This window comes from Madurella fahalii (genome assembly GCF_045866475.1).
Source record: "Madurella fahalii IFM 68171 DNA, scaffold_2, whole genome shotgun sequence".
NCBI classification, from domain to species: Eukaryota; Fungi; Ascomycota; class Sordariomycetes; order Sordariales; genus Madurella; species Madurella fahalii.
In genome coordinates this window covers 230,869-258,385 of record NW_027263972.1, presented here as the reverse complement: position 1 = coordinate 258,385, position 27,517 = coordinate 230,869, and the positions used below count along the sequence as shown (strand labels likewise).

Sequence of the window (27,517 nt, the reverse complement as noted above, 5' to 3'; positions counted from 1 at the left end):
CCAACGTCCAGTGCAGTACTGTACCATCCTACCATGAACGGTACAAACACAACTCATCACCGACGCCGGCAGACTACGAGAAGTTACAAGTCTAAGAGATCATTCCGGGGCGCAAGCCAGTCGCAGCGGACATGGTATCAGCAAGACCTTGGACATCAGGTAATCGGCCTGCCCTCGGCTGCGGGGATACTATGGTGCCGCTAGGGTTTTGCCGCCTGGTCCGACGGAAAAGACTTTCCGAATGTACTCGCTCCAGCAATTGCCATCGCAGCGGCCCCTTTCCATGACACCCAAAACCTAACAAAAAGTGCAATTGCTGCCCGGCAATTGCGACATTATCTTGCAGCCGATGCCGACAGCGTCTTGTGCCGCCGTGACATGAGTTATACGAAAGGCTGGCCCTGGCGATACCGACGGCGCAGGGCGGTCCTGGACCGCCGCATCGTCCGGCTGCTCCTGGCCGTCGCCGTGTTTCTGTTCGTGGTGTTCATACTCGAGCCCTTGGGGACACGTCAGGATCCGCTTCGACCGTTACCCGAAGAAACAGGTCGAAAGGTTCGGTTCAGACCAAGCAGCTTCGACTGGACGTCGGTCACCCAGCACCACCCCGTCTCGTCGATCCGCCCGTTGCCCACCGGCGCGCCGAAACAGCTACATCCCGTCCAACACGATTTCTCCCGATACGTGCACGACGCGACTACCAAAAGCCGGCAGCAGGCTGTTCGGGACGCATTCATTCGGAGCTGGGAGAGCTATAAGAAGCACGCATGGCTGCGGGACGAGCTGGCGCCCGTGAGCGGCGGAGGAAAGACCACATTTGGTGGTTTCGCCGCGACATTAGTGGACGCGCTCGATACCCTCTGGATCATGGACCTGCGGGAGGAGTTTTATACCGCGGCTGCGGCTGCAGCTCAGCTGGACTGGGCCGACACGTCCGACACCAGCCTCAACCTCTTCGAGACCACGATCCGCCATCTCGGCGGCCTCATCAGCGCCTACGACCTAAGCGGCGAACCCGCGTTGCTGGAAAAGGCACAAGAATTGGGGAACATGCTCTATATGGCGTTTGACACTCCTAACCGTTTCCCGGGATTCTGGTTCGACTTTGAGGACGCCAAAAAGGGGTACCAAGTGGCGGGCACCAGCGAACCCTCGGCAGCGCCTTGCTCGCTGTCGCTCGAGTTCACCCGGCTTGCTCAGCTAACAGGCGACGCCAAGTTCTACGACGCCATCAGCCGCATCACCGACTTCCTCGAGCGGACCCAGGACGAGTCGAAGCTACCTGGTCTGTGGCCGAAGATGATCAATTTCCGTGCCGAGACCGTCGACACCGAGACCAGCTTCAGCATTGGCGCCCTTGCTGACTCGCTCTATGAGTACCTGCCGAAGATGGCGGCCCTGCTTGGAGGTCGATTGCCAAACTACGAGAAGATGCACCGCGCCGCCATGAAAGCCGTTACCGAACATCTCCTTTTCCGGCCCATGTTGCCGGAAGAGGAACAAAAGAAGTACGATATCCTCTTCGTCGGCGATGCGTATGCGCGCCCGGACGGCGTCGACCGCGTGCCCAATGGCCAGCATCTGTCCTGCTTTGCCGGTGGCATGTTTGGCCTTGGCGGTAAGCTGTTCGACATCCCGGAGCACGTCGCTATCGGCGAGCGCCTGGCGCGGGGCTGTGTGTGGGCATACAAGTCCTTCCCGACCGGCCTGATGCCCGAAGTCTTCAATCTCATCCCGTGCGACTCAATTGATGGGCCCTGTCCGTGGGACGAGGAGCGGTGGCAGAGGGATGGCGATAAGCAGCTGGCCAAAGGTTTCAGAAATGCCCGCGATACCCGCTACATCCTCCGACCCGAGGCCATTGAGAGCGTGTTCCTCTTGTACCGGATGACGGGCAAGGAAGATCTACGGGATGTGGCCTGGGCCATGTTTGAGTCGGTTATGAAGGCGACCAAGACACCGCTCGCCAACTCGGCGATTTCCGACGTAACGGTTGACGGGGAGACGGACAAGATGGACTCTATGGAGGTAAGGCGATCCAGTGGCGCCACGTTTCATAGCATTGCTGACAGCCGCTTGCAGAGTTTCTTTCTGGCGGAAACGCTCAAGTATTTTTACTTGATCTTCTCGCCCCCGGATGTCATCAGTCTTGACGACTTCGTCTTGAACACTGAAGCACACCCTTTCCGACGGCCCCGCTAAGGTGGGTGCCTTATCTATCGCATAGACTTCTACCAAAGGGACAAGCGGGGAAAGGGGAAACAGGAAATTTTGCATAGACAATCCTGCAATAGACCGGTTTAGGGGGACCCAATACATGTGCTTGGAGCATCATTTTTTGTACCACGATGACATGCTCGCCGTACTGCACACCAACCTAGCCTAATTCCCCCAGCAACCAGGAAAATGCGCAAACATCGCCCGTGATTCTCCAATCGGGGATACTCAAAAGTCCCCTGTGAAAAGATGGATAGCGAGACTCCACATCCTGGCACTTACCATCTTCGGTGTATTTGCTACGCCTCGTGAAGTCTTGATCGAATCTACTCGTCTTGTCCGAGAGTAAGGGAAGTGGTAAAAGTTCGTTTGCCTCCATTACGCAACTGTGCCCCCTGTTAGCGCTTGGCATGAACCGAACGGTGATTTTGGGCTGTTCTATCTCGACACTATCATATGGAAGAGATTGGAGATTGCGGTGATCTTGGTCTTTTCGATTGGCCGGGTTGATCGGCAACTCATCTTGGTTCGTCTCAGTCCGGTCGCTTGGTCGGTACTTGCTCATAACAGGGGATGGCGGGAGCGGTGAAGTGGGCGAAGGCAACGCGAAACCTCCTCGTTGGTCCGGGTATCTCGTGTCGATTCGGGAACCATCAGATGCTTGGACCTGGAATCGTGGGTCGGCGGGCGGACGCTATGGGTAGGATCGGCTCGGGCAAGGAGTATGACAGGATCCGTGTAGGGGGTTCCTAGTGCTGCGGTATCTTAGAAGCATAAATAAGACGGGGAATTTACGGAGAGGGAGGCGAGTCCTGTTCCCTTTCCCCTCCATCTTGAGCCACGCATGGCCACATCGAATAGCCGGTTTTCAGCCTCCCCACCTCATCATTTCCGATACACCATTTTAATCCTTAGAATGGCTGTTTTGCGAATCCGTTTGGCATTATGGAAAGACGTGGGGCCCCTTCTCGACAGGCTTGCCCGCCTCCGGGGCTCCACAGGCCCGATTCCAGCCCCGGCGTGGAACAGCCCGGTCGGCTCCCCTGCACACTAGCAGCCTTATAGGGCAGCACTGCTTCGGTGGCTTGATTCCCCTGACCGATGACACAGCCCCTGCTTTCTCAACACTACGTACCGAGGTGCTCCAAAGACACCCCGAAAGTATAATCTAAGGTACACACCGTTATCCTTGGGTCCTCTTTCCGTTGATTCTGATCTGCTTTTGTTTCCGTTTCTGTGCCTCTGTAATCCGTCTTCCTTCCTCTAAAACCCAAATGGGGACGGGCTTGATGTCTTCTTTGCGAACAGGCTAGCCGGCTGAGGCGGCAAAATCGTGCGTTGAAAGCCCCAGAACTGGTCAGGCTGATCGTTGGTGACCTAGAAGCACCCGCCGTCGACATGCAGGTCCTGGGGCGGCGGGGGCTTGCCGTAGGTGCGCACAAGAAGGTCTCTCCTCAGTGCCTTGAGGTCGGTAGGGTTGTTGTGAATGACAGACGAGGTGAACAGGTAGCGCCGGTATGAAGCTAGCGCCCGGCATTGCCAGGAGGTCCACGATTGTCCCGAATCTAGAGCCAGATGATATCGGAATACTGTAGGGAAAACCGTCTGGTTTATTCTCGCGTCCAGGGCCATAACCACCTGGATTTGGGGGCCGCTATTGACAAGAGGATGGATGAGGAAGCCTCCTTCGTCAAGCTAAACAGTCCTTGATGGAAGGAGGGCAAACCGTGTCCCACCTTTTCTTGCGCGTCCGCCAGATGTTTGTGGTAGCTACCGCTATTGAGCTCCTGGGCCCCACGACGCCTCGAACAGATGCTGGTTTTGCGAACGGCTCTTTATCTAATGAGAGGAGCCATTGGGGCACGGACATTTCTGCAGAAACCCCCAGGCCTGCAGTCAAGTGGTGCAGAAGTTGCAGTGGGATCCATTGAACCAAAAGAACCAATTCCGAACTACAAATGGAGGACCACTCGAACACAGCTCTGTTGTGAATACTCTTACGGCGAAGCTTTGGTACGGAATCGGTAAGGTAGACAAAGCATCAAAAATGAATGGCAGGGGGGCTGGGGGGGGAAGGGGGGGACGTCTGTTCTCACTTGGAAGCGGTGGTGCTTGGTAGATAACGACAGCCAGCATAGCTTTTTCTGTTGCTGCGCTATCAGGATTTGTTGCGGGTCCATCGTGATGAAAGACAGACGAAGCATAGGGAAGATAACGGGGCTGTCGAGGGAATGAAGGTGATGAAAGGGATGGTGACGAAGGCGACGGTGACGGACTCGATCGAAAGCCAACAAAGGAAATTGCAACCTACCATTAACACATTGAGATGGGAGATCTTCGGCTACTGTAAACTACGGTCAAATTGGCACCCTTTATGGAATTAGTGGTTGGCCGTCTTGGTGAAAAAGACCTTCTGGTGAGGCACTCACATGTGGCGAAAAAATTTATAATATCAGTATATTGTTGTAGAGGGTGTAGATTTGCTACAATTTGCTACACATACATTCTCTGCGCTCCATAGGATGCAGCGCATTGCGCAGAGCGCTTTGCGATCTAATCAATATCACGTATCGAATCTTCATGACATTCGTCCAAGCCTCGTCCCGACTCCCAAGATCCGTTCCATCAACCATCATCATCATTCATCCGTAGCCGTTTTTTCTACCGGTGATCAGTCACTTACACCAACTCACGCTCCGTAGACGCTCCTAAACTCCACGAGTCCGCAAGTTGCCCCGGCCCAAGCTCAGCCACTTCCGCTTTCCACCGCCATTTCCAAGGGGTGCACCGCCACTTTCCAAACACTCAGCTGCGCCCGTCGACAATGCAGCACCTCCGTCGTCATCATAATCGGTCCGGCCAGGAGTTTGGGCTGCGGTTGGAGTGGATTTCTTCCTCAGAATGGGCGGAGGAGTTGCACTGGACCGGTCATCGTCGGCCGCAAGCGAGCTGCGACGCACCCATGAAGGGACGCCTACCAACGGAGCGGATGGGCCCTTGGGTGTGGTCTCGGCAGCGGGGGGGGTGGATGGCGCCGCGAGCGGCGTGCCGTATGACGATCCAGTCGAGCGGCGGAAGAAGCCGTTGAGGCCGCGGGAACGGGGACGCGAAGCTTGGCTAGCCGTGGGCGGATAGTGTCGCTGCTTAGGGAGAGGCTGTGATTGCGCGGTTTGTTGCGTGGGCGGTGGTGGGGGGTGCACCTGCTTGGCTGGCACCGTCATCGCCCGGTCTTGCTTGGGGCCCATGTCGGCCGGATGCCGGGTGGGAGCGCGAAGGTCAGTATTGCTATTGCTTCGCACTCCGTTGCCTCGGGCCGGGCTCCTCTTGAACGGCGAGACCGTCGAAGAAGCCGACCGAGGGATGCTGTCAAACGCGTGCACTGTGTCCGTCTCTGAAGGCCCGGTCCACGCGAGAAGGCTTGAGCGGCGGTCGGGAGGTGCTGGGGCAGCGGTTGCCGGTTCATGATTAGCAGCCAAGGGTTCACGACTTGATCGTCCCGAAGGGACCGACCTGCCAACGGCATCAAGCATGTCCGCCATCGGTGTTGCGGGCGAAGTTTTACCGCCGGCACCCATAAAACCCGCTCCACCGAGGGACCCAAACATGGCATCAGCCACCCAGCCGGAAGTGGAGCTCGGGAAAGAAAAGAGGTCCGGTGAGATACGGCCGGATTTGGCGCTTGAGTCGGCCTGGGATGCAGAGCTCATGGGATCCAGATGGTCCAAGTTTCCGGGTCTGAAACTCTCACACATCCAAGGGTCGACGCTGGAGGCCGGCGAATGACGGCCATCGTCCCTCTCATCCGTGGACATGGGAGGAGGGTGGAGGGTCGTGGTCGAAAGCGTGTCAGGCGTCGGGGGAAGTCCCTTGGACTGCTGCTCGTTGTTGAAAGGTCCGTGGGTGAGGACCTTGTGTAAAGCTTCCCGCTTTTCCTTCCTTGTTTTGGCAGGTCTGGCGAAGGGTGGCTGGGCCCTGTCATTGCTCGATGTCGGATGGGACGCGGAGGCCCTTGGCGAATATGACAAGGCTTCGGGTGCCATCTTGAGCTTTTCCAGGCGCTGGAGAGGCGACCGGCTAATATCCAAGACATCACTGATGTTATGGAACTGACTTGCCCCGTTTCGGGTGGGGCGAGAACTTGTTGGCCGAGGGTTCTTGGTTGGTGTGTCTTGGGGGCCCATCGATTTGCGATTGTGGCAAGGGGGGTCCGCTGACGGAGGACTATCATCAGCCGCCGGGTCGCCGATCACCCTATTTCGGCCGTAGACGCTGACAAATGAACTCTCGCTGAGGACGCTTGGCACAGGGCTAGCCAACTGATACTGAATGCGTGTAATATTGGGTGTGTCCTCGGTGCGCGGCAGGCTAAGAAGACTGGGCTCCTGTGTTCCAAGGTAGACACTGCGGAGGTTCTGGGTGTTTTCGGACAGGTCCGAGACGAAGCTAGGCATCCGGTTGAGAGACTTGGGTTCGTCAACGTTGAGCTGCTCAGACTTTGTGACGTTGGTGCGTTTTGCGGAGTTGGCGCCCGGTGTTTGGGCGGGCGAGCCGATTCGGGTAAGAGGTGACGAGTCTGGTTCAAATTTGCGAGCCGTCTCTCTCTCACGCAGCAGCGACTCGACGCGTGACTCGAGAGCCACGATAATGGTGACTGCTTCCTCGACGGCCTTGTCCCGCTTCTCGAGTTCGCAGACAAGTTCGTCGTTTCTTTTGGTGGACTCAATCTTCTCTTTCTCGAGCATCTCGAGGCGCTCCTCGAACATGGCCAGGCGCTCTTCCATGGCTGTTTGCTTTTCGCGGCGGTGGAAGAGTTCAAGTTTCAGGTCGAAGTTTTGTTTGTGGAGGGTGGACAAGGTGCTTTCCATCTCCTTGATGCCCCAACCTTTCCGCCTGCCGAGGGCAGGGACGGGGACGGGACCTCCGCTTGAGCCAGGTCGCTGGGTGTCGGCGGGGGAGGGACTCCGTATAGCCCTGGGCTGCGCAGCCGCGGTGAGCAGGTCGGTGCTCACCGAGCGTCGCTCCCGCTGGAGTCTTTCGTGAAGTAGAGCGGACATGGGTGGGTTGATGGAAGGATCCATCGAGACTCGACGGTTAGCGGCGAGCACGAGAGAATATATGCAGATGGAGAGTGAGGTCGGTATTCAGTGCAAGCTTTAATCAGAATCAAAGCAAGGCCATGGCAGTGTGCTGTTTTTCAATAGAGGAGCTGTGATACTGTTGGTCGTGGAACAGGGTGAATTTCGTGGGGAAAGTGATTCGGGGAGAACAGGCTTGCCCTACCTGTGTTAGCCCCAGCTGCTCCTGGCTAACGGCCCCCGAACAAATGGAACCTCGTCCTCGGTTCCTTGGAAATATCCTACTTCTTGGTAAGTGCCAGGCTCCAGTACTTTTCACCTGAGGGACACTGAAAAGAAAAGAAGAGATAAGATGCAAGAACGACCAAGATTTGCACGACGACAAGGAGATCGGATTGGAGCCTTGAGATGGACCCCTTTCCGCTGCAGGTGCCGGGGAGCTGCGCTGAAAATAGGCTAGTGCATCCTACCGGAACCACCTTTCGGAACGCTGGGACAGGTGACGCGCCCGCTGATTGGCAGGGAACCGTTTGCCCCTTGCCGGCGAGAAGTTGGTTGGTACTGACAGGCGGGGCGTCCCTGGCAATAGAGTTTGCTGCACCCCACATCTGTGTACTCTACTACTACTGTGATAGAACAGTACGTCAGTTACCTCCACCAGATGCCAGAATGAACCGGCTTCCCCTGGCTTCGTTTACTGCTCCTTCTTCACCTTTCTATAATCCGTTTTCACTTTTACACCCTTTTCACCGTTTACCTTTTTTTTTTTTTTTTTTCCCTCTCTTTCGGCCCATTGCTTTTCTTCACCTCGGGCAACGTTTCCGTGCTCATGTCCATGCCCCGCTTGTCCACCCCAAAACCCCGACGATCCAATATCGAAACCCCGCATCCAGGATCGCCATGGATCCTAGTTCTTGACCGCCTCCTGGTTCACATTGCTTGCATCCTCGACGTCTTCCACGGATCGTATGCATCCATTCTCGAACGGACCTCTGTAGGGCTACGGAGGATGATGCGTTAGCCAATAGCGTCCATGCAAACATTTTGCTGCGCCTGCTGCAGCCGAGATCAGAATTTTGCTTTGGCAGGGTGCTCATGCCTCGCCCTGCAATTTGGTTGGAAGCCGTCATCTTCTGTTTTACGGGCACCTGCGCCACGGCTCGCCCACGTGATAGTGCCAACCCTGGCTCGGGCCCGGCTCAGTCTTTGCTCAGGATTTGTTCAGGCTTGCTCACCTTTGCTCAGTCTAATTACCGTTTTCGGTAGACTGTACTGCACTGTGCTAGGAATTGCTTCAACTCTGGCAGCGTGGGCCCAGAAGTGGTCCTAGATATAAAGATGGCCTCGCTTTCGATAATAAACAGTTAATACAGGTATTGAAATGGTGTAGAAACACATTATCTACACCCACATACCGATCAAAACCAGGAGGAGCTCAAAGGTAGCCAAATACCAGACAGACAAGACAAGCCAGGCAGCACCACCACACATTAGATCCCTGCAGCCTAAACAAGGTCAAAATAACATATGCAGATAGAAAGCTCCTCAATTGAGCTTGCAACAGGGTGTTGTAAAGAATACTGAATTGATTGTCCTGTCTAAGGAGCCATGGCCATGACCTCTTATGGTGCAAAAGAAATATGGGCCCACGGCAAGTTCCCCCCCCCCCCCCCCCCCCCCCCCCCCCCCCCCCCAGGGCGCCATCCAAGTAAGTGTGGCCCTCTGATCAGAGGAACCCTGTCCTCTGGGAACAGTTATCCCCAAACTCAATACAGTGCGCGACTCGCCTAGGCTAGCTACTTGCGGCTGGCTATCTGGCCTTTGGAGTGCACACCAGACTCGGCTTCTAAGCCAACGCTGCAGGCAGTAAACTCTGCCTACCAGTTGACACAAGCCTTAAGTCGACCGAGCGAGCTAACTATACCCATTCGAGCTCTCTAACATTTAACCAAATTTTGAGCCAATCCGCCATCCCTCTCATTGTTATCGACGATTGATTCTTCTCGATGGCTGACGCGCCCGTGCAAGGAGAGCCTGTTCTGCAGGCCTTGGTTGTAAAGGCTCCAGACCGGGACGCTGTCGAAGTTCCTGTCCCTGAAGCTCAAGCTACTAGCGAGGAGCGTGTAAAAGTAGTCGACTTGAAGACCATCTCCCATGTTGTCGTACAGTACAACTCTTCCGCAAAGTCCTAAAAGTATTCAATATATTCTCACAAATTTATCACAGAATATCCGATGCGAGGCAGGAGCAGGTCTTCCGATCCGTAGGCTACCAGTTCGATTCAAACAGACCAACGCCGTATTGGTATTTCCTCAGAAAGACTGCAGCGCGAGCCCTCTACGGCGATCCAGCTGAACTTCTCCTACTCAATTACGTCCGAGTTCGTAACAGAGAGTTTATTGGATTGACGACTGCCACATGGGCAACAGCCGTCAAAACACAGAAGCTCGCAAACGCCGAACCACCGCCGCTAAACGTGATCGAAGTCGACTTCAAAAAGCCGCAGCCTGGCAAACCCCTACAGCTGTTTTGGAAGCTTGCCAGAGGGCTTATAGCCGAGAGGATAAGGCAATGTAATTAGGCCGAGGCCTAGTGTTTCTGCCTTAATTTACTGACGTATATGGTAGGGAACGAAAAGGGTACAATGGACCTTTCTAGATGCACTGAGTGATGTATTTTGGAAGCATGGCTTCCTCAGGAGCTGATCAGCGGAGTCGGATTGTGCGCGAGGTGCGGTGGTGGATTGCCGTGGGATGGCGTTGGGCGTTGGTGACAGGGGGGTAGAAACCTCATGGGCGAGATCTGGGGAGACAGCGTGTGGAGTTCCCGGACCGACCAGCAGGAGCAAATACATGAAATGACCTGCAACAGACATGCGTCACCCTTGGGTTGAGATACGTTGAGTAAAACAACAGTGTGGGTACCTGTGTCAACCTGTGCCCAACTGTTTACGAGTGCGCCAGTCTTGTTCAAACTACCTATCCGCCCCCTTATCCCCGTGAATGAGTTCTCCCTCATTCGTCAAATTTGAGCTTGGTGTTGTTCCCACATGCCGAGCAGCATGTAGCGCGGACGAGCACAACAGTCCCCTTGGACAGAGTCAGATTGTCCTTGACACGTGGAGGCTCTCTCGTATCTCGCCCAAACGGGCTCGCTTGGATTTCTTGAGCCGATAGATGCAGGGCAGTCTCGTGCCACGACGAGCTATGCCAGGTCTCCAGGAGCTCCCTGGTGGTGGTCGGCTGCACATTGGTCTAAACGGCCTCGGCAATCCGATCCAGGGTTAGGGGGCTCGTCCACAGTTTGTTCCGTCGGCAGCAATACGAGGCGCAGTCTAATATGCCGGACCGCCCCAGCGAGGTCCCCTGATCTACTCCTAGAGCGCCCCAATGGGGAACTGGCCGTAGATGTCGGCGGCAATCCAGTTTGACAACCAGGGTGGCATCGATCGTGTCGATGAAGCACCGGATACTAACCGTAGTACAGACTGATCAGCACCTGGTTAAACTCCGTCCGGCTGATGACGTCAGTTTCGCAGCTGATGGAGTCGCGGATGGCCATGACAGCACCGGCGAGGTCCAGCATACCCACATCTTCGGGATAGGGGATTCCCCGTGTCATGGTGATGGCTGCGCCTGAGGCGTGGACGCCCCCGTTGTATCCATGGCTGCGCCAGATGCGGGTGCAGTCGAAGACAAGGCCCAACAAGAAAGTCCCCAACTTAGCCCAGTACAATGTCATGGTCGTAGCCTTTGATTTCATCCGCCGCAACGCCTGTGGTGCGCGTCAGAACAGACACCCACGGCGCAAGCACATCCCAAGCTCCTGCTCCGGCAGACGACTTGGCATCCTCGGCACGAGCATAGTCGGTCCAGACAACAAGACACACCAGCAGCGATGCCTCCCACACCTTGTTTCCCGAGTAGCCCGACCCAAACGACGAGTCGGAAAACATGCCAGCGAAGGGCAGAATGACCGGGTTGACCACCTCGTGGCCCCGACATGCTCTAGAGGAGCGCGTCCTTCATGTGGCAGTCCCTTCAGGGAGCGAGGCAGGAAATCCGCGTAACCAAATCGATGTTGTTCATGGCCGAGTACAGCGACCACCGCCGGCTCTGGCCCGCGTACCAGTCGGTGTACCTGGCGCACCAGTCGGATATCGTAGCGGCGGAGATGGCCATCAATCAACCTCGTTGTCGGTGCTAGCAGCTGTCCACTCGGCTTGGGCGCGCATCAGGCAGGCGTCGTAACCATTGGCTAGCTCTGCTGTGGCTCCGTCCTGCTAGTCGTCGGAGATGATGGGGACGTAGTTGGCTGTTTTGTCTAGGAAGCGGAAAGGGTTTAGGTATCGTCTGCGGAAGTATCGTGTTTGTTAGAGTCATGATGGTGTTGGCGGTATTCATTCCACAGCTCATCAATTAGCTGCCGTGCAGCGAGTGTCAAGGAGCCATGATAAGTGTTGCCATTGGTTTTGTTACCGTCGGCCGTGCTGTCCTTGGTGCTGTTAGAATGGCTCTTGCCATTGGAACTAGCACCGTCCACACCGTTTGCTAGGCCTGTCTCTCTGCGTGTTTCATAGAGGAGATCGTGCGAATCCCGGTAGATGACCAAAAAATGCGGCCCGCATTCAAGTATCTCTTCTGCGAGGTGCACGTTGCGCCCCAGGCGATCTACAGCTTCGTGAAGTTCAACTTGCCCTTCCCCCGGGATTGGCTTGTTGAGACCACACCGAGCAGCCGGCCAAGAATGTGAGGTTAGCTCCCAGAGTCTGGCCTTTACGGGGCCCAGAGCCCGGAGCCATCTTTGGCAAAGCGATTCACTCTACACCAGATGTTGGTGGTGTGATGCCGTCCAGTCGATGCTGTGAACCATCGAGTGAGTGGGCTACCACTTAAGGTCCAGGGTTCTGTATCAAATCTCACAGAACTGGGCCGCCACTGCAGGGCTTGCGAGCTGCCGGGTTCTGTCCCGCGCGCTCATCGGCGAGCCGGGGTCCATATCGAAGATGTTGAGACGCCTATCATTTACTGAGGATTGCACGGGGTACCTAACCAAGCAACAATCCGGCCTATCGGACATCCGAGCTGTGAAGTGGATCTTCTCGACACTCATCTCTGTGCCGTGGATGCAGCAACCTGGAGGCCGGGTTGGTGAAAAAGGCTTCATCTGTAACCCGCCGCACCAATCAATTTTTGCCATCGGGCGGCACCGCACTTCTTGCGGACCCACATCAATATATTTTCAGCTCTCTTGGCCTGCCATATCGTTGAATACCTAATTGGCCCGTAACTTGTAACTTCCAGAGTCTGGAACAAATTCCCAAGGCTAAGGATGACGCGACTCCCGGCGATTACATTGAAGGATTAGGGACGGCCCGGCGGGAGCTGTCTAGATGCACCTTCTATACTGTACCTAAACGTCTTCAGTCGAGACGGTAACTTAAATTGCCGTGGTTGGCGCGGTATAAAAGCTATTGAAACCTTGCACTGCTGTACCACAACATGTCCGACAGACAGAAGCGACCAAGGCGCAAAGATAAGTTCATGTTCCCGAGTTGTTGAGAATTAGATTGTAGAAGATAAGTGGTCTGCCTACCACATGTCTTTCGTTTCTCCATACTTGTACTTGGAAACTTGCCAACAAGCATAGGGTAGAGATGACGAGCGGGAGGCTTGTACTGCGGTCCTGGGCCGTCGACCAGTGATTCAACCCGGCTCAGTCATGCATTGGACTCACCACGACCCGTCCGTCAAAGTTGTATCGAGCGGAGTTGGGTGAGAATGGCGTGAGGTTGTGCTGGGCATTTTTCGCAGACGGAAACCCCGCGCGAACTGCCCCCGAGACTGCTGGTTTCATATAGCGGTTACAAGTGTTCTCACTGTGAAAGTAAAAGCCTTAGTCGTCCTTGCTGACCATATCATGTTCCGGTCCAGATTTCCGACTCTGCCGTACTAGCTGCTGCAGGAATAGCTCTGTATGCCACTAGAAACCACCGCCAATTTCACCACTTGTTCACATTGTGAGCGCAGGGCCTCCCACCAAAACCAACCACCACCACCCTGAAGATATCTCTCTGTGCTTAACTTGAGATTCTGAAATTCGAGCAACTTTCTGCCACCCCTGATATATGACAAAGAGGCCGGGGCCCAAACAAATCCAACCCTACAGCTCCGCACGGGATCTGCATCGCTTCCATCCCCTCCCTCCATCCACCGCGCCCAGTGCAGCTCGCAATACTCAGGAGCCCAATCACGCCTTAGCTACCATAGTACATCATAGATCGGGCTGGGTGCCTTCTGCATCTGCGTAATAAAAGCCGTGAAAGCCAAGCCCGACGCGGGATACTCGGGGACCTAATAACGTTCCAATTACCACCATCCATCATTGCTCGACTGCGTTTGTAATCAAATAAATTGCCTACGCACAACAGCTGAAAGGGTATGGTTAAGCCTAAGGCTCACCATTTGGAAAGACTCTTTATAAAAAGAGACGGAGGCCAGGAAGGGTGCAGAGGACCTCTGGCTCCTCAAGCTTCCTGAAAGGCCAAAGAAAAGGTTATCAACGAATTGAACGCTTCGCACTCCATCCTTCCTCAGAAGCTCTGAGATTCCTTGTTTTCCAGGCTGTTAAAGAAACCCCTGTCATACCTACCATCTAAGCTTCAGATCATCATGTCCGGTGAGCAAGTCATCGTCCTCAGATACTACCCCCGCTGATCAAGATCCCCGAACCGAGCAGCCATCGTTGGTGACTGGTCCGGCTACTTTGCCTACCCCGACGGCTCCAAGAAGGATTGGAGCTTCAGAATCGATAAGACTGCCAACAACACCGTCTTCATCGGCACTGGGACCGAGCCCCGTGGCGACTTCAATGTCGTCGCAGGCCAGGTCATTCCTGCCGATGGAAAAAATACCGTCACTTTCGCTCAGATTTATCAATCCATCTGGGCCGGTCAAATCTGGACCTACCGTGGCACTCTCTCTGCCGACGGGAACACGCTGAGCGGCGAGTGGTATGACTCTCCCGCCAACGGACGCAACCGGGTCGGCACCTGGAACGTCCTGCGAGGTCCCGTTTCCCCCTTCAGCGGCAGCTGGAGCGGCACCTATTCCTATCCCAACGGGTCCACGAAGAAAATCACCCTAAACATTCCGGCCTTCACTGTCGGCGCCAAGTTCAAAGGCACTGGTAACGACGGCGCGGCGTTCACTGTTGAGGGCACCGGGGTGATGAACGTGGCGTCTTCCAAGGGCGGGTTCTCGTGGATCCAGTCATACGATTCGCAGTGGTATGGCCAGGTTTGGTTCTGGGATGGAGTACTGAACGAGCACGGGAACCAGATCAAGGGTAGCTGGCACGATTCTGCCAATGATGGCAGGCAGAGGCACGCAAGCTTCGTCTTGAATCGTGCTTGAGGCTGGATATCACTCCAAACTTCTCTCTCTTGCGATGTAACAACCGGCAATCCTACCGGTTGAACCCCCAAAATTGAATCATTCAACGTGTGAGATTGGCTTTCATAGGGTACCGCAAGTGATACGGCATTCTCCCCGGGCGGGTTGGGGAATAAATTGTTCACTCTGGAGATATTATTGACCGTTAATTAGATGAACAGCTTTGTCGCACATTGCTTTTCCTGCTGAGGCTGCTGGTCGTCTATCTTTATCTGTAATTATGTGGAGCGAGCACGCATCGTCGTATGGCCTTGAGGCCACCTGCTGAGAGCTGTTTTTGACTGGCTACAAGCAGAAGCAGCAGCAACCCGCTCTGCGATAGGCCCGTTTGCCCGCCAACCCGCCGAGGCACTTGCCTGCTTGAGTCCATCGCCTACGCATGGGATAGGGCCACAGCACTATTCCTATTCTATATACAGTTCCCTGCAGTGCTGCGCACTTCCGCCCCCCGACTGCCGTAGGGGGTATGCAAAGCGAATTCCCACAGCGGGCCAATCGCTGGACCTTCAGGAGTAGGTTTTATAAAATACCCCCCTCGGCGACTGACTCCGACATTCTGGCTGAGGTGGTCTCCATCTCTCTCGCTCGGGCTTAGTCATTACGGAAACGGTAGAGCAGTTGATCCCGTTGTTTCTTTGTTTCTTTCTTTTGCTTCCGGCGGCGTCTCCGGCGGGGAGCTGCTCGCTGCGCTTGAAAAAGCCAAATGAAATTAGGGAGCGATCACGAGGCAAGGCTGCAGTGGTGTTGTGGGTTGGAGGAGGAAGAACGAAATTGGAGAGGCATTCATCCATCCATCCATCCATTCGTTCATTCATTTTATATAGCAATCTTCCACCTTGCTGTATTAGGGTTGGACTTTGTTAGAGACACCTGCTAGGTAATTCAGCCCGCGGTATGTTACCTTCGCGGCCCAGAACTAATTGTAGGTAGAGACATACGGACCAGCCCTGGCAGTCCCCAAACATAGACTATCTTATTTATCACACCCAACATCCGCGTAAATTTGTAATTGGACTTGCCCGGGAGCCATTCCTGCAGATTACGGGTCATCTACGTTCCACCGGAAGGCAACCCCAGCTCCGGCTGGTGGGGTGGGGGGGGGACTGAACACGGGCCTCTGAAGCTGTACAGCGGCCGTGTATGGGATCACCCTAGCTAAGGGCAAAATCCGCCACAGCTCACCGCCGCTCATGATCACGAACGGGAATAGCGAACGTGAGTGCCCAGATTCGTCTCATACAACCAGACTGTTTCCCGCATCATGCAGCCCCCATTTTGCCGACATCAACAAGGCGGTCAGCCGCACTCACAGAATCAACATACCCCTGTTTTGCTGCAACCAGGTTCGTTGAGAACCCGTCCATCTGATTTGGATTCAATCAAGCGCAACCCTTGGTAGTTCCTCGAACCTAATGAAATACGACGTCATCAAACGGGCATCCCTTCTCCACCGATTCCGACTTCGTCTTTTCGCTAACGACCTTCCTAGTAAGCTCCATCAAGTTGTCCGCCAGTTCGTCACTCTGCGACAGCTCGCTCCCCTCCTCGGGAATGGCAGGCGGGCAAATGAACTGGCCCGATTCCTGCGTCACTGTCACGGCAAACACAGTGGGAACGGCACCCTCAAACTGGTCCTTCTTAAACGGCTCAATTCCATGGGACATGGCGTACCCGCCCAGAGGATACCTGTGTTAAGTGTCAACAAAGTGTATTCCCAGGCTGGGGGCTATGACGCACGCCTCAAAAATGTCCGTCCTGCTTTGCTTCGAGCTCACAAAGCCTGGATGAGTCGCATTCATGAGCACATTCGGGTGGCCATTCCTCGTGACCTTGCGCGCGAAATACCGCGCATACAGAATTCCCGCCAGCTTGCTCCGCCCATACTGGCCGTTCGGTCCCACGTCCTTGTTGATCTCTTCCAGGCTCGCGAACTTGGTGTCGCGGGGTGCGTTCTTATGCGCGTTGCTGGACTGGTTGCTGATGCGCACAATGTTCCCCTCCTCCGCCGTCCGCTTCATCAGTGGCAGCAGATGGCTCGTCAGGATGGCATGGCCCATGTGGTTGACTGCCATGTGCCGATCCACGCCGTACGATGTCTGCTCAGCCGTCATGATGCCGCGGCCACTGTTGTTGACCAGGATATCCAACCGGCTAGTGTCGCGCTTGATCGACTCGGCGACGTCTTTGACCCGCACCCAGTCGGCCAGGTCGCACTGCATCCAAACTGTGCGGTCGGCTTTGTCTTGGCCGAGTTCATTCGCCATGGCGTTCTTTGCGCCTTCGACAACCTCCCTGGATACGGAGAGGACATAGAGCTTGGCGATGTTGTACTTCAACAACGTGTACGTGACGCCGAAGCCAACACCCTCGCTTCCTCCAGTCACGACGGCCACTTTGCCTGAGAGATCCGGACAGTCATCAAGCTTGAACTGGTGCGAGCCCAATTTGGGGAGTGGCCCACCAAGGTTCTCGGCGAGGGTGTTCTAAGACATTCTTTAGTTGGCTCGTACACATAAGAGAGAGAAGCAATGAGCCTGCCTTAATGGTTTGCATATCTGGGATGCTCTTGTATGACGCTGTTCTCTGGGAGAGATTTCCAACCGTCGCGGGCCACAGGCGAACTCCCAGACTGAGGGATGGTGCCTGCTTTGCAAGGCCACAGGGCACAACGAGAATGCGGGTGTCCAACAATCGACGTAGCATTGGGATCTCGCGAAATAGTTTGCTAGTTCTGGTTATTACTTCCCTTCGGACCTTGGGGGTGGGTATGTTCCGCTACCCTTTGCGTGTATGACGTCCCGATGACAAGTACTCATGCGGCCCCAATTTTTCCGCTCCCTGCTGATTTCATGCACGCCCATCGTATCAGGGCTGCAATCCCAGCCCTTAATTGCTCGTAGATTCACGCGCCTGGCTCGAGCTAACAGTAATCCTTATTTCAGTCCCGATATCTGTTTGGTAGTCCTCATTTCCCTCGATTCCCTCTCTTTTATCTTTCGGACAACACCTGCTCGCTCGTGTCGTCCATCGTCACCTGGCTCTTGGTTGAAATGGTGGTGTACCGTGTTTGGCCGGCGGCCAGCGATAGATGAGGCCAAAAGAGCTAGTCGGTAATATGGAATTGGAGCCTATGTCCAGCCAGAAGGACGCCAGTGTCGGAGCGTGGATGAAGGGCTACGCAGTGGGCTCGAAAGCGAGGCCGGGAGAGGCGGTGTGGAGAGCGCGTTGCATAGAGCAATGAGCCTTAGTAACTTATCGGGGCTGGGGGCAAGTTGAGCCTCGTCCTTTCTAATAATCAAAGGCGGAACAAGCCAAGGATATAGCAAACGGAAAGGACTGTGGCTTGGTAGGTACGGTGTGTGTATGTCCTCCAGGGACAGCCTCCTTACACGGCGTTACCGGAAATATGAAAGGGAGTCCACAGCCATTTAAGGTTATCAAGTCCACGGGGGCTGGTTCCGGGACTCGAACCGGGCATTGAGGCGTGGCGCACCTCATTGCAGTAAACCACTTCGGGACAGCAGCCGGTTGGCCCGGGTTTATTCTCGGGTTCCTCACTTGTCCGAGTGCAACGTGCGGCCGTTTTCTTCCAATGACGACAACGCAAGAGATCCTCCCTCTGTCGCATGGATTACCAAAGCATGCCGGCCATCGGCGCAATTCTCAAAAAAAAAAAAAATCATGTCAGCCCCGACGGTGATTGCGGGCTGCAAGAACTGACCGCTTAGTTGGCATCGGCTGGATTGTTCCTGGGACTTGTCGAGTTTATAACACTAGCCTTAACCGCCTACATCGATACGCTACGACCTATCACAGCAGTTCGCAAATTACCTTAATCAACTGTTACCATCTTGACCATTTGAGTCCTCATCCATCGTGCCCATAATTAGTTCAACATGGCTACCGAGACCTCCAACGATAAGCCGCTGTTGGTAGTACTTGCTTACTCTGCTTCAGGCCACACGCAAGGCCTCTTGCAGATTTCCAGGCATCTGGTTAGCAGAGGCTTCACAATTCACTTCATTACCAGCACCGAGTATAGGGCTTCTGTGGAGAAGATTGGCGCCGAGTTTGTCGAAAATCCATGGGACTTGCAAGCAGCGCGACCTACTCCCCCCGACGGTCGCCGAGACATGTTCGAAGATTTGAAACACGTCTTTGCCGATGCAACACCCACAATTTTTGGCGTCCTCAGGGACACGCTCGAGAGGCTTCGTGAGCAACACCCTGACCGCGAAATCTTGATTCTCCAGGATACCATGGCGCAAGGCGTAGCGCCCTTCAAGTACGGCGCCCCGCTGCCCAAGGGCTATGCATCCTTCCCCAAAGTTATCAGCTTCCACACCAGCATCTATGTCACCAAGGACTACTCGGTTCCGCCGTTCGGGCCCGGACTGCCGTATGATCCGACCCCTGAGAACTTGGCCATGTGGCGATCCATCTACGACGCCATCGAACCACAGCTAGACGACCTAAACAACTACTTTTACGGGGTTTATAAAACGCTCGGCGCGACGAAGCCCCCGACGGGGCCCCTGTTCGATAGCGTCATGGCCATGGGCGAAGTAACCGTCATGGCGACTACGCCAAGCCTCGAATATCCGGTCGCCAAGTTCAATCCCAAACTGCGATTCATCGGAGGGCTTCCCCTGAAGGCCCTCGACCCGGCATACGTTTATCCCGAGTGGTGGTCCACCATCACGGAAAATGCAGCGCTTCCCGACACCTCCTCCAACAAGAAACATGTCATCTTCGTCTCCCAGGGCACCGTCCACCGCGATTACACCGAGATTCTTATCCCCACTGTCGCAGCACTTTCCTCGCGGGAGGATCTTATCGTCGTTGCAACCCTAGGTGTCCGCGGGGAGAAGCCCCCCGCAGACCTCGCCGTTCCCGACAACACCAAAGTCACTGACTACCTCCCCTACGACGCCATCTTACCCTACACGGACGTGTTTGTGTCCAACGCCGGCTACGGCGGCTTCATGCACGGGATTATGAATGGCGTGCCCATGGTGCTCGCCGGCATGGTGGCGGACAAGGCCGAGGTGTGCGCGCGCGCCGAGTGGGCGGGCGTGGCGGTCAACTTGAGGGCCCAGAGCCCGAGCGTAGAGGCCATCCGGGAGGCAGTAGACAAAGTCTTAGGGGATGCCAGGTATAAGGCCAGGGCGGTCGAGTTGAAGAGGGAGAATGAGGAGAGAAACGCATTAGAGAGTTTTGAGAAGATCGTCGAGGAGGTTTCGAGGAGTTGATACTTGCGGCGAGTTAGAGATGCCGGGGTATGAGACAAGATAGCAGGCCTCTGCAGGGTAGAACGTTATAGATATAGATGGATAGACGGTTAGAACGCTACTCTTTTCTCTACTGACTAGACACTTGTCCGCCGATATAAACTCCTGCGAGATACAGACTAGGGCGCTGTTTGCTACCTACAACATGGCCTATTAGCGTCCATTCGCGTTGCTCCTTGCTCTGACATCGACCCTGCCGATACATAACATCGACGTCCTCTTAAAGCGGATACCGCATCATCTCGTCACCTCCCTCGGAAGCCGCACGGCGAAGCACCGTTACCTTCCTGCAACCACCACGGGCGTTGATCTCAGCGTCACTGGCAAGACGTAGATCAACGACGGGCTTACAGCCGTGCGTAATTAGAGAAAAAAGACGCAGGTAGACATGATGCGGGGATGCCTTTCATCTTCAGGTAGCGATTGTTTCTTAGCAAACTAGCCGCAATTCGGTCACATAGAGTGCTCACGCTATGGCGGGTGTTCCCAGGCGTCAAATTGGCTCACAGCCCTGTCTCGTGGTCCTGCAGCTGCAGCGGCCAACTAAGTGTGTGAACTGAGACTAGTCCTGCAAGAGGAGAGAATTGTTGGGGGGCCGCCAGGCCACTGCAAAGTGGTTATCTAAGAACGTACTTTATCTCTGCTATGATTAAGGTAATTATGGGGTATTGTATTTATCCCTGACGGTCCATTAAGCAATGAAGTAAACGTGAAACTTAAGCAACAGAAACATAGCACTGAATTCCTACACAATCCAAATCGGGTATCGACAAGAATAATCCGCGATTGTTAGACGGCACTTCCGTAGCTGGATACGGATGGATAGTCGTGGCCATGGCTCGGACGGTCTGGACGGTCAGGATGGTCCGTTTCGCTGTATGAGACAGTCTAGGCCGAACATGATGTCAGTGAAGTTCTCTCTCGTATTATTGGAGAATAATGGCGAACGGGAACTTACAAAGTCCTGTTGGACTAGGACGAACTTGCTATGGCTATTTCCAGTCCCTGGGCGGAGCATTTCTTCTTGTGAATCTCTGCAGTCTAACCCACGGCCATTGGCCGACTTCCTCTCACTCGAGATGGATCCAAGTGGGACGCTTTTGGACCGAACGCTGGTGTTCTTGCTAAACTGGTGTTTCCTCCCGGTGCCGGCCGAGTCGTTTCGAGAACGTTTGGTAGCAGCGCGATTGGTGAGGAAGATCTTGAGAGCAGGCATACATCCCACAATGATAGCTGACATTCACAGTAGGTGTTAGTCGAACAGCGCTCTGAAGATTTGACGGGGAAGGCAGGGGAATGCTAACCTATTGAGGCAGCAAGGGTGGACCAAACCATTAACATGGTGAGGTTGACAAAGTATTGCGGAACCAGAACTTGTTTCGCTCGGATAATGGCGAAAGCAATCATGACGAACGAGAGTCCAAAGATACAAGCGAGGCCAGCCTTCTGCTTGCGAGAGATGTTCAGATTGTAGATTAGCCTCAAGGGCATAGCCATGACTAGTAAGAGTCTTGCGTTAGCGCCTCTGGTCCCTAATTGTTGTGGTACACAGCTGCACCTACTGCACAGGTCTGTAAAGACGTCGACGGTGGTGCTGTAGTAGACGCTAAAGTTGGAGGCCCAGACCGACTCTGGGTTGCCGCATTTCCCGAACTCAAAGAGATTGGTGATGGGCCCGCATGACACGACGAGCGTGATGATGCATCCCGCATATGCCAGGAAGGTGAATCCTGCGAGGGCATACCATATCCGGCGGTAGATGACCAGCTCTCGACAGAGTTTGAAGTAAAGCGCCAGGAAGCCCGCTTTTACACTCCAGAGGACAGTCCAGAAAAGGATGATGATGGGGAACTCGAATTTCAGGTAGTCTTCGGTCTGCGATATCAGTTCCTCGGAGATGGGAAGGACCCCCGCGGTGACACCTGTTATGTAGTAGAGGCTCGGCAGCTGGATCGTCTCGAGGATGGAGAGGGCCAGCAAGCTAGATAGGGCTAGCAGGATCCAGAGGTCGTCCGTTGTGGGCCGATTCGATACCTTGAATCGGATTGCTGTGCGGAGCGCGGCGAAGAGAAACGCGGCGCTGAAACACGTCCAGATCAGGGCCAGAAGCGATACCCGCGGCAGGGAGCCAACATCGTCGGCGGTGGCCATGCTTTCTTTGTCCGGCGGTTCTCAAACGCGTTACTAACATAACATTACGTTGGTAGGCATGTCCTGGCGACAGGGAGCAGTATATCAAGCAGTTTCATGGATTGCAGAGGGATCCGTGCTGGGTATATACGAAAAGGTGGCGGCGATGGGCGGCTTCCCGCTCAGCCTGACTTGGGACGATGGGCAGGAGAAGCCAATCATGGTCTATGAGTGGCCAGGATGGCTGCGGGCGTCACGCCCCGCTACCAAATATCGAGTCAATGACCGTGTTGCGGGACATAAGCTGCTCACTCAAGATTGGGAATTGGCCCGCCAAGCCGTAGCCCCTTAACAGAGAACGGGGTCTTTTGGCCTGCCCCTCGTCGTTCGTTGGTGCCCTCTGGAGGCCGTCACAGTTTGAGAGGTGTTTGCTCCCCGGGATGGGGACGCGATAGGCCAACCCAGCCTGGGAAGGCATTCGATAGCGCAGTGCTCTCCTGTAGCATCTTGGGTCCTGGCTCCCGACTGGTGGGGAGGCTTCCGGGGTAACAATGTGATTCGACAGGGCCGTAGTTCAGGCACGCCAAAGTCTGCTGCATGCCCAATGAGCCTCTCCAAAAGGGTTGCCACCTCGGAGCCCATGGGCCTGGCCAAGGGGTGTCGAACTCGCCTTGGCCAACCATGGCCATTAATTTTCCTTTTCGGGAAAGCTGCATGCAGCAACATTCGGCGAATCGCGTTGCGTCTCAAGCATTGTTCGGTCGTGTTTGTGCTGATCCCTCTGCCATCATGGGCCATCCCACAATTCGAGTCCATATATGATTGCCCGTCCCCCTCAAGCTGAAGAGCCTGGGTGTTCTGGCGAAATGACCTTGTGTGTTTTGCTTTCGTTGGCGGATTGACGGGTGTCAATTGTCCCTCGGTCAGTATTCCCCACAAACTACGGTGTCCGTGGCTGTGGTTCGCAACATTCAACCCCCATGCATGTCCCTGCAAACTTAAAGCTGTGTTCGGTCCTCGGCCCAAAGATGCATTTGAGCTTGGGGAGAAATAAATAGGTCAGCCTCAACTCGGCTCTTGCTGGTTTTTCCTTTCGCATTGCTTCTTTTTCTCGCTTTCGCATGGAGCAAGGTGAAGAAATTGCTCTTGGGCTCGCTGGCGCCGGACACGTCACTCGGCTGTCGGGACCTGCGGGGTGAGGAGACCGTGCATGCGGCTGCCTTGGATATGGGTGGGTTCAGCCCTCCTTGGGACGCAATCCTTTGCACTTTCTTCGGTAGATGGCACGAATACAGTCAAGACACATCAACAACCACGACGCCAGACCGCTGTGCAAATCCGGTACGGATAGCGAATCTCGTCCCTCTAGGCTTCCTTGGGGCTAGTGTAACCAGCCCGCCGCTCATCAGCAACCAAGCGACCCAGACCGCCGGCAACTTTGTCGAACATTCCATGCCGAACCATCCCACGCTGTACTTTCTTGGGTCCAGTAGTTCGTCCCAATCGCTTTGATCCTCCCCACAGGGAGCCGCCACGTTGCCCGGTCGCCGACGCATTCGCGATCGCGAACGAGGGAGGAAAAAAAAAAAAAAAAAAAAAAGCTCCCTGTGAAGAAAAGCCCAGCAGTCCCGGAAGCGGGTTTGTTTGCACTGCCGACATGATGGATAATTAAGACACCGCTTTTTCCTCCGCCTTCGTCGCTTGGGATGATGCCGGTGGTTTTGATGCTGTACCTAATCTGTATCGTACTTGATGCACATCGGCTTCTCGCCTCAATTAAAAAGTTTTAAGGAAGCAATTCCGTTCAAGTCGTCATATGGCGTATCTCTTTTTATCCAACCGCCATTTCTGGTGGGGCATTGTTCTATGTCTACTCCTGTGCCTAGCGACACCGACTAGGAGCTTGCCAACAGACTCCGTGACATCAACGCCGGGCTTGAAGAAGGCGTGGAAGAGCGTTCGGCCTTCAAACTGCGCGGCGCGGCGCAACTTTAACACGATATCACGCATCTACAACCTCACCGTTTTTCCGAATCAGGTTCCCATCCTCACCGGAGGCGCTTCCCATGTCCCGCCGGGCCTCTTCAGCCGCAAAGTTTCCGGGAGAGTCGACCCTGTCGGCGATTTCAAGGGCTTTGAGGATTCCATCGAGTACTTCTTCGCTCTAGCACCCGTTCCGCAGGGAAACGGAGCCTCCGCCGCCATCACCAGTTACAAGATTGTTGAGTTCAGCTCGGCCTGTAGGGAGGTGGCTGCCTCGGTCGTCTACCTGTACTGCAGTGTGGTGAACCCGGGGTCTCCTGACCACGGAAAGGCACTTGCACCTCTAAAGCAGGTCAGTTACCGGTATCATGCCATTCCTGGATTCGTGCCGTGTGGCTAACTTGCCCGCAGGTCGCCTTCTGGAGGTTCGACAACGAGGGAGCAGTGCTCAACTACGACGCTTGGATTCCAAATCTCAATGCCTGGGTCCAAAAGACGTCAGGGCCAGTTGTTACGCCGGAGCAGCAGATGCTAAGCATCTTCCAGATCTGCACTGTCACCCAACTAAGATGCACCGGTGCCAACGCCCAGTGGGGAAGTATCTCTGAATGCGTTTATTCCCTCTCGCAGCGGCCTTACGGAAGCTACGACGCAGCTTGGGGCGACAATGTCGTCTGCCGGACCATCCACCTTGTGCTCACACAAGTACGGCCAGATGTATGTTTACCACTGCTGTTCGATTCTGAGAGCCGAAATAAACTGACATGGTTTTCCAGCATCATTGTCCCCACGTCGGCCCTACCGGTGGCGGAAAATGCGTCGATGTGGAGTACCCTCAAGATTACTTTAATGATGAAGAACTCTATGGAGATCCCGTTGGGGAGACATTTATGTGCCGATAGGCACACCCCAACTGCACATGATGCATGAACATTTACGGTTTATGAATGGTTGGGGCGGTGGTTTGCCATATTACTTTCTTTCCTATACCAGCACTCTGGACACGCGGGAGGTTGCCTTTGTTTTCGAGACGTCACTAGCATAGTAGTAGTACCTAATACCCCGGTTCCAGTCCATTCATTGTATAGACTAGAGATATCGGGCATAGTAGCCTAGATCATTGGTTAGCACCCCTATGGTGCGCACCATTCACATGTTGATTACATCAATCTCTCTTACGACTTGGAATCCATTCTCTCCACCGTCAGTGGTTAAATAACGGATGCACTTGGCGTATTTGCTTCCGATACCCTGGATTATGAGGGACGAAAAAGCTATTCTGGACAAACTGATGAGTACACCCTCCCGTTGCTGGCGTGCATTTTCTCCAGTGACCAAGTTTTCTGTCAAACGATTATTTAATTAGGTATCCATCCGTACCGTCTCTCCAATGAGTCCAATCATCAGATGGGGAAATGATGGTAAACTGCAGACTGTGATATTCGACTTCATCTTGAGTATCTCCAACATTGCGATGTTGGAAAACGCAAACTGGGGTATGTTGATATTGTATGTATTGTTCACGGAACGTGTGGTTGGGTAGAGGGTATGTAGCTGATCGTGATGAGTAAGTGCAGACAGAGGGATTCCGCCAGTTATGGTGAACAGGACAACGCCCCAGGTGAGACCGGGAATCTCGGTAACATCTCAAATCCTTATTCTCCCTAGAGACTGGGTTTTCGGATGGAGGAGCAGAGTGAAGCCTGGGACCAAGCATGGGAATTGTCGCAGCGGTTAAGTCACGTGGGCCAAACGGCAAAACTGCGGCCGAAGTGTTGTGGCTTACAATGGCCGTTCTGTGGCGCAATATTTTTGATTAATGGGTCGCGGCCGAGTCGCGTTAAGCGCGTTTGCTGCCACAGTACTCTTCGGCAGGGAGGAACCAGAACGCAAACCCATCAAGACGCGCCACAAAGCCAAAATGTCTGATTTTGAAGACGAGATGGACATCGATGTCGATGTCCCTCTTTCAAAGGACATTACTTTTTCCTCCGACAACACAGGTACCAAGGGCAAGCGTAGCGCCGCGAACCTGCCCGTCGAGGCCGAAGACAGCCTACCATGGTCAGCATTTCCAGCGACTCGGTTCTAGGTTGTCTACTAACGGCGGGCTAGGGTGGAGAAATATCGTCCAGTATCGCTGGCCGATGTCTCGGGCCACCAAGATATCCTCGCAACCATCAACAAATTCGTCGACTCAAACCGATTACCCCACCTCCTCCTCTACGGCCCGCCCGGCACAGGCAAGACTTCAACCATCCTCGCCCTCGCCAGACGCATCTATGGCGCTGAGAACATGCGTCAGATGGTGCTAGAACTTAACGCCTCCGATGACCGTGGCATCGACGTCGTACGCGAGCAGATCAAGACATTTGCCTCGACCAAGCAGATCTTCAGCCTAGGCTCGTCGACCGCCAGGACGGGCATTGCGAGCTTCAAGCTTATCATACTTGACGAGGCCGATGCAATGACAAACACGGCGCAGATGGCTCTACGGCGCATCATGGAGAAATACACGGCCAACACCCGGTTCTGCATTATTGCAAACTACTCGCATAAGCTCAGTCCCGCCCTGCTCTCGCGGTGTACGCGCTTCCGCTTTAGTCCATTGAAGGAGCAGGATATTCGCAGCCTGGTAGACAAGGTTATTGAGGAAGAGAACGTCAAGATCGTGGCTGACGCCGTTGACTCGCTGGTGCGGCTGAGCAAGGGCGACATGCGTCGGGCGTTGAACGTGCTACAAGCCTGCCATGCATCCAGTACCTCCTCCCTCCCTTCGTTTTAAATCTACCTGTGTACACGCTTACCAAGGAGTCAGGTACGCCGCTACAACCGCGCGACGCACCGAAGATCCCCGAGAAGGACGTCGTCCGAGAGACTATCACAACACAGACCATCTACAACTGCGTTGCTGCTCCCCCGCCCGACGCCATCAAGAAGATCTTAGACACGTTATTAAGCACAAGCGATGTCACTGCATGCCTGTCCGCCATCAATACCATCAAGGTGGCGCAAGGCTTGGCACTGGCAGATATCATCACAGCGCTGTCAGAAGAGCTGGTCAAGTTGGAAGTGAAGCCACAGGTCATGATCACGTGGCTCGACGCTCTGGCAGAAGTTGAACACAGAGTATCGAGCGGTGCAAATGAAGGTATCCAGACCAGTGCTGTGGTAGGGGCGATACGGAACGGCGTCGAGTTGATGGGCTGAATGAGCGTTATGGTCTCGCCAGACAAACAACGCTTCAGCCCGAGAGCGCTACATTTCTAATAATACCTTCTTAGCCGCGGCGAGAACGATGGTTATGGAGGAATACCGATACCCACGACTGGCAGCGTAAGCCATATGGCACGCATCTAGACAATCG

At 54.6% G+C, this 27,517-nt stretch overlaps 9 protein-coding genes across 9 annotated transcripts; 5 read left to right on the top strand and 4 right to left on the bottom strand.

The window, feature by feature from the left end:
- Positions 1-378: 378 nt before the first annotated feature.
- MFIFM68171_02831 (uncharacterized protein) lies at positions 379-2,202 on the top strand (the record flags this gene model as incomplete). The annotated part of the gene is made up of 2 exons (XM_071058253.1): positions 379-2,028; positions 2,083-2,202. The coding sequence occupies 2 exons, from the start codon at positions 379-381 to the stop codon at positions 2,200-2,202; spliced, it is 1,770 nt and encodes a 589-aa protein (XP_070914354.1).
- Positions 2,203-4,925: 2,723 nt separating this feature from the next.
- Positions 4,926-7,271, bottom strand: MFIFM68171_02830 (uncharacterized protein; the record flags this gene model as incomplete). The annotated part of the gene is made up of 1 exon (XM_071058252.1): positions 4,926-7,271. The coding sequence occupies one exon, from the start codon at positions 7,269-7,271 to the stop codon at positions 4,926-4,928; it is 2,346 nt and encodes a 781-aa protein (XP_070914353.1).
- Positions 7,272-10,763: 3,492 nt separating this feature from the next.
- On the bottom strand, positions 10,764-11,247 carry MFIFM68171_02829 (uncharacterized protein; the record flags this gene model as incomplete). Its single annotated transcript, XM_071058251.1, has 2 exons — positions 10,764-11,066; positions 11,107-11,247. The coding sequence occupies 2 exons, from the start codon at positions 11,245-11,247 to the stop codon at positions 10,764-10,766; spliced, it is 444 nt and encodes a 147-aa protein (XP_070914352.1).
- A 2,716-nt stretch (positions 11,248-13,963) lies between these two features.
- Positions 13,964-14,707, top strand: MFIFM68171_02828 (uncharacterized protein; the record flags this gene model as incomplete). The annotated part of the gene is made up of 2 exons (XM_071058250.1): positions 13,964-13,970; positions 14,031-14,707. The coding sequence occupies 2 exons, from the start codon at positions 13,964-13,966 to the stop codon at positions 14,705-14,707; spliced, it is 684 nt and encodes a 227-aa protein (XP_070914351.1).
- A 1,448-nt stretch (positions 14,708-16,155) lies between these two features.
- Positions 16,156-17,449, bottom strand: BLI4 (Putative oxidoreductase bli-4, mitochondrial; the record flags this gene model as incomplete). Its single annotated transcript, XM_071058249.1, has 3 exons — positions 16,156-16,432; positions 16,484-17,229; positions 17,285-17,449. 3 exons carry the CDS (start codon positions 17,447-17,449, stop codon positions 16,156-16,158), a joined length of 1,188 nt encoding a protein of 395 aa, XP_070914350.1.
- Positions 17,450-18,642: 1,193 nt separating this feature from the next.
- MFIFM68171_02826 (uncharacterized protein) lies at positions 18,643-19,998 on the top strand (the record flags this gene model as incomplete). The annotated part of the gene is made up of 1 exon (XM_071058248.1): positions 18,643-19,998. The coding sequence occupies one exon, from the start codon at positions 18,643-18,645 to the stop codon at positions 19,996-19,998; it is 1,356 nt and encodes a 451-aa protein (XP_070914349.1).
- An 828-nt stretch (positions 19,999-20,826) lies between these two features.
- MFIFM68171_02825 (uncharacterized protein) lies at positions 20,827-22,188 on the bottom strand (the record flags this gene model as incomplete). The annotated part of the gene is made up of 4 exons (XM_071058247.1): positions 20,827-20,925; positions 20,996-21,270; positions 21,342-21,536; positions 21,600-22,188. 4 exons carry the CDS (start codon positions 22,186-22,188, stop codon positions 20,827-20,829), a joined length of 1,158 nt encoding a protein of 385 aa, XP_070914348.1.
- Positions 22,189-23,983: 1,795 nt separating this feature from the next.
- Positions 23,984-25,052, top strand: MFIFM68171_02824 (uncharacterized protein; the record flags this gene model as incomplete). Its single annotated transcript, XM_071058246.1, has 3 exons — positions 23,984-24,502; positions 24,562-24,867; positions 24,927-25,052. The coding sequence occupies 3 exons, from the start codon at positions 23,984-23,986 to the stop codon at positions 25,050-25,052; spliced, it is 951 nt and encodes a 316-aa protein (XP_070914347.1).
- A 1,019-nt stretch (positions 25,053-26,071) lies between these two features.
- RFC3 (Subunit of heteropentameric Replication factor C (RF-C)) lies at positions 26,072-27,360 on the top strand (the record flags this gene model as incomplete). The annotated part of the gene is made up of 3 exons (XM_071058245.1): positions 26,072-26,214; positions 26,266-26,909; positions 26,969-27,360. 3 exons carry the CDS (start codon positions 26,072-26,074, stop codon positions 27,358-27,360), a joined length of 1,179 nt encoding a protein of 392 aa, XP_070914346.1.
- Positions 27,361-27,517: the final 157 nt, after the last annotated feature.